At 46.9% G+C, this 12736-nt stretch overlaps 1 protein-coding gene across 2 annotated transcripts in view; it reads left to right on the forward strand.

Moving 5' to 3' along the window:
• Positions 1–12077, forward strand: part of L3MBTL1 (L3MBTL histone methyl-lysine binding protein 1) — a 41377-nt gene extending 29300 nt beyond the window's left edge. Inside the window, exons 18-20 of one of the 2 annotated variants that reach the window (XM_064276101.1) lie at positions 2277–2434; positions 2871–2933; positions 9240–12077. In XM_064276101.1, the coding sequence (XP_064132171.1) occupies positions 2277–2434; positions 2871–2933; positions 9240–9374 (356 nt within the window). In that variant the 3' untranslated portion in view covers positions 9375–12077. The remainder of the gene's footprint in view (positions 1–2276; positions 2435–2870; positions 2934–9239) is intronic. The other variant, XM_064276100.1, reaches the window with a different exon arrangement.
• The last annotated feature ends 659 nt before the right edge of the window (positions 12078–12736 follow it).

A 12736-nucleotide genomic window follows, 5' to 3' on the forward strand; every position in this document is an offset into this window, starting at 1 on the left:
TTGGTATTTGAAATACTGGTGGCATAGCTTCCAGCATCACAGCGACACACAAGCCACCACAGTACGACAAACTGACAGGTGAGCTATTCCAGTAATCTTGGTATATAGTGTAGTGATCGAGAGCATGGCCTACCTTTTACAGGCTGTGAGACCTTGGGCAGGTGACTCCATCTCTCAGGCCTTATCTTCCTCATCAGTAAAATATGGATAATGATAGTACCTACTTCATAAGGTGGTGGGAGTGTTACATGGGACAATCCACGAAAAGCGCTTAGCATAGCTACCAGCAGAATTATTTTTATTCCTAATCTCTTGCCTGACTCCTCTTTCTGCAGTTCCATATTATTTCGTCTTGGTAGAATTAGGCAATTCCTGCAGCCTTAGGCCTGAGTGATGAGGGTCTTAGCCTGATTGCAGGCCCTTCAAAGTGAGGATTCCTGGTACCTCTCCTATGTGACCTTGGTACTCCTGGTTGGCTTCCACATTGCAGAACAAAGTTCTGACCACCAGAGGGCGCTTGTCTACTGTTAATTCCAGAATCATGCCGTGGAACCGTTGGGAAGTCTTTCCAGAGAATGAGGTCTTGAGGCACTTCAGGGTTAGAGCAGGGGAAAGAGTGCAGGTCTGTCAGGGCTCTCCTCCACTAGCTTACCTCTCACACAGAGGGAACACCGGTCACTCTGGGTTCTGTTCCGCAGGCATCTTCTCACACATCCAGGGTAGACCTCCTCAGTATAGGCCCAGGGTTTGTTGGTAAACAGCGTCATAGGGAAGATTGCCGGGAGAGGACAGGGCTTGGTTATTCTCACCCTGCTCATAGGCCCATTCAAACCACATGAGAGTCAGCTGTTTGAAAGAACAGGGGATGTTCTGACCTGTAGCTAGATGGTTTGCGGTTAGGTAAGAGACTGCCTGTGAGAGCTCCTGGCCTGTACCCTGGGGAAGAAAGATAAGGTGGGAAACTGCTGTTCCTCAGCAGCCCAAACCGCACACCAAGGTACGTGATGGACCAGATTACAGGGCTTCAAAGGGGGAGCAGCTGGGTGGACAGAAAGCCAAAGTTGTGACCAGGTAGATGAAAAGTGTTAATGACGGTGACTCTCACAGGAGATCCTGGATACTCCCCAAACTGGCCGTGGAGGAGCTGGCCTGAGCTGTGCAGAGGAGGCAACCTCCTTGGTGGTATTGAAGGTGGAACTCTTGGGTTGGGGACAGGATCTCAGGTTTGGGGTGATGAGCAGGTGGAGTTGGTAATGGGATTCCAGAAGTTCTGCATATGATTGTGAGGTGTGGAAGAGTTGAGGTAAAAGGCTGAAGCTGAGTGGAAAGAGAGAAGGTCAATGCATAATGAGCGGGAAGGGCCTCTGAGAAGAGGGTAATGGAGGTGCTGTATTCACCAGTATCTAGAATTAGCACCAAGTGAACAGAAAAGAACCAGCTCTCCTCGACTATGGTCAGAGGCTAGGCAAGTCCCAGGGGACAGTGGCCACATTGTAGTGTAACCACACTGTAGTCTCTACCAAAGCTGGTAGAGTGGATGGGGCCAGGTTTTTCAGAACAGCTAGAGGTAACTGTAGTCCAAGTGGGCAAGTGCCAGGTCTGGCTAAGGAGCAATCCAGGCAGAGCAGCATCTATCACCAGATCCATAGAGCAACTGTGAAGCTGGTGGCCAGGGCCGAGGATTCTAGGAACAGATCTGGAAGCAAAGTTACAGGCACTGAGGAGTTGGCGAGTAGGCCAGGGATCATCTTCTAGGTGCCTGAGTAGACAAGTACGGAACTAGACCAGGCTGATGGAGTAGGGGGGAGAAACTGGGGCTTGAGGCCAGTAGAGTGGGTTTCAGACTGGGTAGGCTCCCAAAAGGACTTAGGAAAAGAAGGACAAACAGAATGGACTTCTGATGTCACAGCTGAGCTTGCTTGGATGTTGGGGACCATTTTAATGCAAGCTATTTAGAGAATGGTGCCTTCTGGGATGGTGTGGGTCCCAGGTGATGGGAGCTTTTCTCCGGAAGCCCGTAGAGACAGAGGTAGGGTCACTTCACCCAGCTGACCTGAGAGTCTATAAAGTGAGGGGTCCACCACCAGAAGGAGTAAAGGAGTGGATCAGGAGTGAGCAGATACAGACAACCCTCCTGGCTCTGTAACGATCTCAGAAGGGACCCTGGTCCTGTCTGCTCTGCCAGTCAGTCTTCCCAGTGGAATGGGTATGAGCAGGCCTCAGTGACCAGATTACTCCTCTGTGTCAGCTTGCCAGCCTGTGCCTCTGCATTCCAGCACTCACCAGTGATGTCATGCACCAGTCCCTTTTCATGTCGGCCTTGTCAGCCCACCCAGACCGTTCACTCTCTGTGTGCTGGGAGCAGCACTGCAAGCTCCTGCCTGGAGTGGCAGGCATTTCAGCCTCGACAGTCACCAAGTGGACCATCGATGAGGTGAGGCGTGAGGGGCCCTTTCTCTTCCCCTTCTTCTTCCTTCTCGCCGACTTCTCCCTCTCACCACACCCTGGTGGGAGGACTTAGGAGAGCCCCTCTGGCAGAGCCTGATACTACCTCCTGCTCATCTCTGCTGTCCACACTTCCTTCTAGCTTCCCAGTGTGGGATGATGGGTCCATTCTGGTGGGTGGCGAGTGGGATGTGCTAATAGTCTGGCTGGAAATCCGGCAGAGAGATAAGCTTCAGTTCCTGAGTCTGAGGATCAGGGACCTCACCGCGCACACCCAGCAGCACAGAGACCCAGAATCCTCCTAGGCTGATAAGAAAAAGCAACAGTGTCTCAGCTCAGAAGGCACCAAGGTCATGTAGACCAGTCTTTCCCCTATACCCACAAACCCCCACCCCCTTGTCAACATGTCTTCTTTGGTTTCCAAGGTCTTTGGCTTCGTTCAGACCCTGACAGGTTGTGAGGATCAAGCACGGCTCTTCAAAGATGAGGTAAGGTGCACATGCAGAGTGGGAGACAGAGAAGGGGTCCCTGTGCGCCATCGCACTGTCCCCAGCTAGGGAGCAGGATGAGACTAGGCATAGTGACCCACATTTCTGGGAGAAAGTCTGGTATGGACTGTAGCTCAGGTTGCTGAGGAACCCTCTAGGTTCAGACCATCCTCAGGAAGGGAAAGCATCACGGAGACAGAATCTATTCACTCCTCAGCTCTCTGGCCCAATCTTTTGTTTTCCAAACTTAGCTTCTCCAGTGACAGTCACGAAATTAAAGTGTATTTTCAATGGCACAGAGATTGCTGTTTACTGCAAGGATACCAACACACACTTAAAATCAAGACCCAAGAGCTTACCAAAGATAAGAAGCAGCGAGTTTGAAGGGTATGGGTTTAAATCCTAGCTCTGCCAGTTTTGGCTGTTTACTTTCTCTGAGGCTGAGCATGTTCTTATCCGTAAAGTGGAGATATAAGGAGCCCTGGTGGTGCAGTGTTTCAGCATTCAGCTGCTAACCAAAAGGTTGGTGTTTCGAACCCACCCAGCAGCTCCTTGGGAGAAAGACCTGATGATCTGCTTCTGTAAAGATTACAGCCAAGAAAATCACACGGGCAGTTCTACTCTGTCACATGAGTTGCTCTAAGTTGAAATCAACTCTATGGCCGCTAACAACAATAAAGGGGAGATAAAATGGGTATAATAATGACTACCATCCAGAGCCATTGTAAGTACTGAAAATGATGAATGTATCATTATACCAGAATGTCTAGTATAATTATATCACTACTATATATATTAATATAGTTATTAATATATGTAGTCAATATAACAACATATCATTATATCGCTATATGGTAATATTTATCATGTCACATAATAAATCCTGTCACTATACCCGAATGTCTGATAGTGGGAGCTCAGTAAATGGTAGCTGTAGTTTTTTTTTTTTTTTAATAATTTTTATTGTGCTTTAAGTGAAAGTTTACAAATCAAGTCAGTCTCTCACACAAAAACCCATATACACCTTGCTACACACTCCCAATTACTCTCCCCCTAATGAGACAGCCTGCTCTCTCCTTCCACTCTGTCTTTTCGTGTCCTTTTTGCCAGCTTCTAACCCCTCCACCCTCTCATCTCCCCTCCAGGCAGGAGATGCCAACATAGTCTCAAGTGTCCACCTGATCCAAGAAGCTCACTCCTTACCAGCATCCCTCTCCAACCCCTTGTCCAGTCCAATCCCTGTCTGAAGAATTGTCTTCGGGAATGGTTCCTGTCCTGGGGCAACAGAAGATCTGGGGGCCATGACCACCGGGGTCCTTCCAGTCTCAGTCAGACCATTAAGTCTGGTCTTATGAGAATTTGGGGTCTGCATTCCACTGCTCTCCTGCTCCCTCAGGGGTTTTCTGTTGTGTTCCCTGTCAGGGCAGTCATCGGTTGTAGCAGTAGCTGTAGCTTCCAATGCACACCCATTGCCATTGGGTTGATTCTGGCTCAGCAACCCTACAGAGGACACAGTAAAACTGCCCCATAGGTTTTCCAAGGCTGTAAATCTTTATGAAAGCAGACTGCCACATCTTTCTCCCATAGAGCAGTTGGTGGGTTTGAACTGTCAACTTTTCAGGTAGCAGCTGATCGATTAAGCACTGCACCACCAGGGCTCTTCTTTTTAATGCATAATAGTCCTTAAATAAAGAAGAACTTTATCATGACTCTTCAGATTTATAGAGTTTGAAGCTGGAAGGGACCTTTTAGGTTTGACTAGGGCTTTCTTCCAAAGAAAACAAACATTCCTCCTGTGCACCCCCTTCACCCAGGCAGGGAAAGTGTGGTCTCAGCTGCCCATAGCTGTCCAGTCCAGGTCAGATGCCAGTAAGAAAGAAGTCTGTTCCCCCTTCCCTGGAAGAATCTCTTTATCCAGGATGATACAGCCAGTTTTCTCACCCAATCCTCCTCCCATGATGGAGCTTCCAAACTCCTCCCCATTCCTGGGTACTTTCGTTGCCTTCTGGACTGGAGATTTCCTTATCGAAGCGTGTGTGTCCAGGGTTTAATCCTGTGTTCCAGATCCTTCTGACCAACACAGAACACACTGGGCTGCTGCTTCTTAGATGTTTTAAATTGAGGTAAAATATACATACAGTGAAATGCACACATCTTAAAAGTATAATTCCATAAGTTTTGTCAGACATATACACCCTGAACCCAGCACCTCTATCAAGATATAAAATGTTTCCATTATGCCAGAAAGTTCTTTCTCGATGCGTTCTAGTCAGTCCTCAGCCGCATAGGCAGCTGCTGTTCTAGTCTCTAACACCATAGATTAGTTTTGCTTATTCTTGAACTCTTATAAATAGAATCATACAGCATGTACTATTTTTGTGTCATGTCTCTTTTTGCCCAATATTTTTGAGGTTCATCCATGTTGTTGTGTATTCAGTAGTTGGTTCTTACTGCTGAGTAGTGTTTCATTTTATGAGTATGTCACAGTTCTCTTCTTAATAGACATTTAGGTTGTTCTCTCTTTCCCTAAATTTGAACCCTATGTTTTTGTTATCAAAATATGAGTTTGCATTAGCTTTATTATAGCCATGTTACAGCAGTTTGGAGTTCATGAAGGCCCCCAAGTGCTTTTGACGTCAACTGTAGTCAAACCAAGTTTTCCAGTGTGTACTCGTACCACTGGGTTTTCCTTTTTAAACTTAATGTAAAACTCTACATTTATTCCTATTAAATGCTATCTTGTTAGTTTCATAGTCTCATTGTTTTAAATCTTGATTCTGTCATCTGTGATATTAATAAGGCTTTTGGGTTTTCATCCAAGTCTTTAACATACATATTTAATAAGACAGAACAGAGCTGTGTGGCACCTATTAGAGCGCTTCCTTTAGACTGCTAACAGGCCATAAATCAAGTCTCTTTGAATGCAATTTGTTCAGCCAGCTGCATAGCCACTGAAGAGCTTGGTCTTCCAGCCCATGCTTGGCTTTGCATTCTCCCTTGTTTGGCGAAGGGCTGTATCTCCCAAGAACATCTGCTGCTTGTGTTGGTTCAGCATGGTCTGTGATACAAATAAGCAACAACTAGAAAGGGCAGATGGGGGCATGGTGGACTGCCAGCACCACAGAGGGTCTCAGAATGGAGCAGGACCTTAGTGAGGGCTGAGGATTACCTTTCTCCTAGGACCTGGTCCACTGAGTGGGCTCATTCTGGCTGAACTGATGACTGGGCCTTCAGGGACACTAGTCAAGATGCTTTCCAGCTGAGGTCAGACCAGTCATCAGAGGATTGCTTCACGAGCAAAGTGGATGCGTGGTTTTATAGGTAGTCTGTCCAGTCTTCTCCTAGTCTTCTTTATTGCAGCCCTTATATATTTAAGTCATTCAGCAAATAATTATTGGTATCTGCTCTGTGCCTGGCCCATATAAGGTGATGAGGGTAGAGGTAAATAAGAACAGATTCCTGTTTTCAAGAATCTCTGCATAGTAGGAGAGACAGAATTATACATTGTTGCTTCTCGTAGTGTGGTAAGGGCTATGAGAGATGTAGGTGCCAGGTGTAATGGGAGCTCAGAGGAGGAGGTGGACAGAAAAGGGCCTGCAGTGCAGCTGGATAAACACTGGAAACTTCCTGCTCCTTGAATGTTCCTTTTTCTTGGGCTCCTTTTGGACCACACCTCTGTGTTATGATAGCATGGAAGTCTCTTCCATCAGGTTTTGACAGTACTGATTAGATTATAGCTTGGCCTGTGTTAAACATTCCATGTGTGTGTTTTTAAGGCTCTATCCAGGTTATTTCAGTTTGGGAAATGCTCTGTTCTGTCCTATCCACAACACTTTGGGCCATTCCCTAGGGTGGGTTATTGTATTTGGCTCATGCTATTTATTTTCCTCTTGATTTCTTCTGCCTTCTAGTTCAGGACATGGCCTTTTTTCTGATTTTATGTCTCAAAACTCCCCACTCACACCACCACACAAACATTTATAATTCTTCTATGTCCTGAGATAATCCCAGTGTTTTCTTACGTGTGTCCCAAACTGCCAGACTCTCCAGTCTTTGAGGAATCCAGAATCTGGGCTTCTGCAATGGCTATGGTAAGAAATCTCCAGATGATGCACAAAGCACCATACCCATGGGCTCTCTGAATAATAATGAATGAACTCCTGTAAAAATCCATGATACATACTTAACTATGCCTAGGGCTCCTTTCCTTCATATTCTGAACTTTTAGTTGTCAAGGCCTTTGGTCTATGGGTAGTGGCCCCAGCTCTTCTTGCACCAGGGTGTGTGACTCAGTGGGACCACTGAGAGAGAGCCCCAGAGCCTGACCAGCACAGGATATCTGAGACTGGGTGTGTCCGCAGCAACACATCTGCCCAGGGTCAACAAGGCAGGTAGCAGCCTGCTGGTGCTTCTGGATGACAAATGAGCAAACTGATACAATTAATGGAGCTTGTTGATCTGTGAGAGCTCTGTGCAGGATAGAAGCCACCATAGGAGTAGTGGGCAGCTCTGAACATCAGGAGAAGCAATGGGTTCAGCACACTGGCAGTGGGAATCGCCTGCAGCCAGGGGTGGCAGAGTGAGTCAAAGCCAAAGGCAAAAAACACCGAACGATTGGGAAAGATCTGTAGTTCAGTCTGGTGGAGCTGGGTGCGAGGAGGGCTCATGTGAAGTGGACAGAGCCAGTCTTGAGGTACAGCACCCACCGAGCTGCATAAATTGTCTACCCAGCATTCATCGCAGTTAAGAGCACGGCTCTAGAATCACAGTTCTAGCACTCATAAGCTGAATGTACCTTGGGCAAATTCCTTAGCCCCTCTGCCTCAATTTCATCATTTGTAAAATGGGGGTACTACCAGTGGTGAGGAGTAAATGAGTCAATATATGAAAAGTGCATAGGGCAAGTGCTTGAGTACATAAGAAATGCAGTAGAAGTGTTTTATTTGCTATGATTCTTGAGAATTGATCATAGGAACGATGGCACTCTCCTCAAAAATGGGGTTCCAGGTCTTAGAGTAGGGGGTTCTTCACGCCAAACAGTGAGACCAGCAGCCGTATGGTCTTCCTGCCCAGAGGCTCCCCAGCCCAGCCAAGCACACCTTCTGAGAGGCACAGCCCTGTTTACCCTCCATACAGTGTCTCTAGCTCCCTGCACACCTTCCCCACCAGCTCTCTTCACCTCCTTCCCTCCTCTATAACAGGCTTCTTCCCTCCTTCTCCCTACCCATATGCCTATCCCCTAGAATTCATAATTATCAACATTTTCCACACTTGCTTCACCTATTTTGGGATGAAGAATTTTTAAGTAAGTTACAGACATAGTGATGTTTCACCTCTGAGTACTTTAGCATGCATCTGTAAAAACCAAGGACTTTCACTACATAGTCACAATATACCATACACAATACACCACCTAACAAATTGATCATAAGCCCTTTATATCATCTAATAGTCTGTATTCAGATTTCCCCAATAGGCCCCAGAATATCTTTTGCAGTTGGTGTTTTTGAACTAGAATCAAAACAAGGCCCATATATTGTTTCATATTTTTAAATATCTTCTAGTCTAGAAAAGTCTCCTCTCTTTTTTCATGATGTTGAAAAAGGTCTTACAAAATGTGTCTTTTTGGTCTGTCTTATTGCTTCCTTGTGGTGTTGCTTAACTTGTTCCTCCACCCTCTCTATCTGTATTTCCTGTAAACCAGAAGATGGATACAAAGGCTTAGTTAGACTGCATTTTCTCTCTCTTTTGGCAAGATGAATAGCTCGTAGGTAATACCGTGTACTTTATATTGCATCTCATCGGAATGTGCATGATGTCTGCGTGTCTCACTGTTAGCAGCACTAAGATTGACCTCTGGGTTCATGTGGGGACAGCAGTGGCGGGTTTCTTGAAGCTACTGTCAGTGAGGACTCAAAAGACATTTTGCAAATAGAAAACAAAAAAAACCCAAACCCATTGCCATCAAGTTGATTCCAACTCATAGTGACCCTATAGGACAGAATAGAACCGCTGAAATTCAGACCAGTTGGCAGGAAGAAAGAAAGAGAGTCCAAGTGTGTGAACAAGGGGAAACCAGTGGATATCTTTCTTTCCTTCTCTATCCGCATTGCTGTCTTCCTTTTTTCCTTTCTCCTTCCCTTCTCCTTTCTCCTTTTCCTTCCTCTTCCCTTCCCCCATATATCCTTTACTCCAATTATCTTTCTCCCCCGCCACTCCCCATGTATATCCCGCCTTTCCTTCGCCCCTTCCCCTTGACCCTTTCCACCTTCTCCGATTTCTGCCTTCCCTCCCCCAATCCCTCAGATGATTGACGGCGAGGCCTTCCTTTTGCTGACACAGGCGGACATTGTGAAGATCATGAGCATCAAGCTGGGCCCAGCCTTGAAGATCTATAACTCCATTCTCATGTTCAAAAATGCCGATGACACCTTAAAGTGACTGGCTCAGGGCTAGGCCCTCCTCCAGCCCTCCCTGGGCGTTTTCTCTCCAGCTGATGGCTTCCTTCCTGACTCAGGTTCCTCATATCACCACCTGAGTCTTCTCCCCCTTTCCCCACTTCAATATCTGACTAGGGTTGGTCCTTCTTCTCGCCAGGGCTGCTTCCTAGAAGGTGCATAGGAGAGAGGGGCCCTGGGGAAGGTGGAGTCCTAGCCCCTGAGTCTTGCAGCTGGTTTGCCACCAGGCCTAGTGGTGAGGGTGTAACTGGGCATAGGGAGCATTACGGATGGAGGTGCCCTGCCTGTGGCAGCCCTACATCTCCAGCTGACTTGTTTTATCACCAAAGGGTCTTTTTCTTAGCAGTTAAGAATGACCTGGTAGAGTGGGAGTCCTCCATCTGAGGCTCTTTTCTCTTTTTGGCATCTTTATGCGTGTTCTCTCCTTTCTCTCTCCCAAGATATGACCCTACTGCAAACATATTTAATCATAAAAACAACTTCCTCCTTTCTGTCACTGGTTTTGCTCCCCTTATTCTGCCTGGTTCCCTGGGCAGTGCCCTCAGCCAGACCCCTCAGGAACATGTTTTCCTAGGATCTATTGGGAGTTTCTGGCTGGGCTAACATGCTTTCTTGAACATGCCCAGTTCTGGACCACTTGACAGTTTAGTTCCCATGCCAAATCTCAGTTCCAGGCAGAGTGAGTAAGTGGTTAGAGTCTGTTTACAGCTGGCAGAAGTTGAGATTCCACTGATGATCCCTGCACATCCTTCCTGTGTTGGGTCAGGAAGAGGGCCCTGATAAGTCACTAGGCCAGGAAGCCAGCCCAAGGATACATCAGACATTCTCTGAGTCTTTGGCCAAAGGGACAGCTCCAGTAGGCATAGTTGCCCCCAAAGCTAGGCATAGCCTCCTCCCCACCTGTGAATCTAAACCAAGGTGCTCCCCATGCAGGGTTGAGGGCCCCGTGCTGGCTGGCCATCCTGTCATGGGAATGTGGAACTCTGTCTAGCAGGCACACACCAGGAGGCCACATTCGACCTGTCCCTTAAATGTCTTGTGCTTATTCCTGAGGAATCTTACAAAGACAATTTGAAGTTGGGAGTTGGGAAGGTGAACTTTTCTATCTTTGAATTTCCAGGATCCCTTACAGCCTTTCTTAACTACTCTCCATCTGTCTTACACTGCCAGCCAGGTCCCTGCTGAGATCTGGGACTTTGACTTCTCTGTCCAGGTAGAGCCCTAGCCTCCACTGAGTAACTGCCAAACCTGCCTCCCAGGTTCCTATTTCTGAGAAGCAGCCTGGGTGGGAAGGGCCAGAGCCCCTGGCAGGAGCCAGCCCCATATGGAGGTGAGGAGCAACTGCCAAGCTGCTGTGCCCCAGGTGCTGAGATGGGCCTGTGGTGCAGGGCCACATGGTCCTTCCCTAGACCCCTTCTGTCAGTCATGTGTTGTATGTTTGTGTGGGTGTGTGTGGAGGACACTGTTAGAAGTGTTGGACAGAGTGCAGATATGAGGCATGAGGCTTGGTGATGGGAATATGTCAAGGGCTATTCTTGGTAAAAGATGAAACTTTAATTTTCCCTTAGAAATGAGAAATCGGAAGCTGTGCTGATTTCCTGCCTCAGCCCAGTAGGGCTCCTCTCTCGCATAGGCCCGGACAGGTCTGCCAGGGCAGCTATTTAACCCCCAGCTGAACTGCCACAAGGCTTCAGATGTTCCTCCCCTCTCAGCCCTTGGAGGCAGCACTGAGCACAACCTTCCTAAAAGGAAACTAGGCAAGCCACAGGGTGAGGGTTGGGTTTATAGAGGTTACACTGGTGCCCCTTTGGTCAAGTGTAAAGAGGAGCTTCTCTCTTATCTCAGTTGCTTGGGCAGCAGCAAATTCATCAGCTCCCTGCCCTCAGTGTGCTTCTCTACAAAAAAAAGGAGAGATACTCACCTACTTTGTGATATGAGCAGACGGCAGCAGATAGAGCTGGTGCTGTGGGACCTCGCCAGCTTCTAAGGAGATGGGCTTTGGCACATGGATTTGCCAACAACACTTCCTGATGCTTGCCTAAGAGAAAGACAAGATGGACCAATGACCTTAGAGGAAAGGGCCCCAGGCCTCAGAACTTTGGGACATCAGCACTTTTTACATGAATGTCAACCTCTTTGGAAAAAACCAAATCGCAAAAAGTGGAACGAGATCTGTCTTCTCTTCACCCCTCTCCCCGCTTCACCCCCAGTCTGTCTCCAAATGGAATCATTGCACCTTGACCTGAGGAGAGCAGTGAAGGAGGGAGTTGGTGGCGGTTCCTGATGCTTGTGTGCCGTCTGCCCTGCTCTCCAAACTTACACTTTGGCCCCCTTCAGCCTCACCCACCCCTTGCCCAGCCCAGCCCTGTCCTAGGGCAGAAAGGATCTTTGTTTAATTTCTGAAGCTGAAGGAATGATCCCAGAGTTGGAAAAATGAAGCCTCTTTGCACTTTCATTCACATGCACTTTGGCGGGGTTACATTTTTTGTATTGGCTTATGTGTGCGTGCGTGTGTGTGTGTGTGTGAGAGCACGTGTTCTTTAAGAGAATCCTCTGGTTTAAGCTAAATCAACTCTTGTGAATCTGTATCTTAGGTACACAGAAGAAAAGACAGTTATAAACAAGATGTGGTGTGTTTTGTCAGTGTTTTGAAGCAACATAAATAAACTTGAACAACTCAACTGGATGATATGTAGCCAGAGTCTGTTTCTATTTCCATAGTGAAAACATCCAGAAAATGAAAAATGGTTATCACTAGTGTCGTTACTGAAGAGACTGAAGTGTTCTTTTTGCTATTAATTAAAGGTCCCAAAGGATCTAATTTTTTAATACCGTTTTAAAGATAGGAAACAAAGGATAAATGGGTATGCTTGTCTGGGTTGAGAAGTGTAAGCAATGGGAACCCACAGGATCCATGTGAAATGACCATTTTTATAAATGTTCAAGGGCATACAATTCAATGAAGTCTCTAGTTTTTTAAACATCAGGCTTTCAAGTGGAGAACTATCAAGCTGAATCAATAGAATTCATGAAGTTTCCCAAAGACCATGTGAGCAGGCAGAAAAGTGGCAGAAATTGGTGTTCGATGACTTCAACTCTTAATTCGTTTGCCGTGCTGCCCTTGCAGACTACTTGGCTAGAAGAATACCAACCATGGCTGTTCAAGAGCCCATTTTTTCACACTTTTACCAGAAACTTATAGGACAGAGCAAATTGGCACCATGGTATACTGATGGTCTCTAGCTTTAATGTGAACCCTCAGGCCTGTCCAGGAACCAGCTGTTTCCATGGTCAGCTCTGACATCCTTTTTAATACTCCTCAAGCCTCTACCCCACTACTTCCCC

Source organism: Loxodonta africana, chromosome 24 (assembly GCF_030014295.1).
Source record: "Loxodonta africana isolate mLoxAfr1 chromosome 24, mLoxAfr1.hap2, whole genome shotgun sequence".
In the NCBI taxonomy this organism is placed as follows: Eukaryota; Metazoa; Chordata; class Mammalia; order Proboscidea; family Elephantidae; genus Loxodonta; species Loxodonta africana.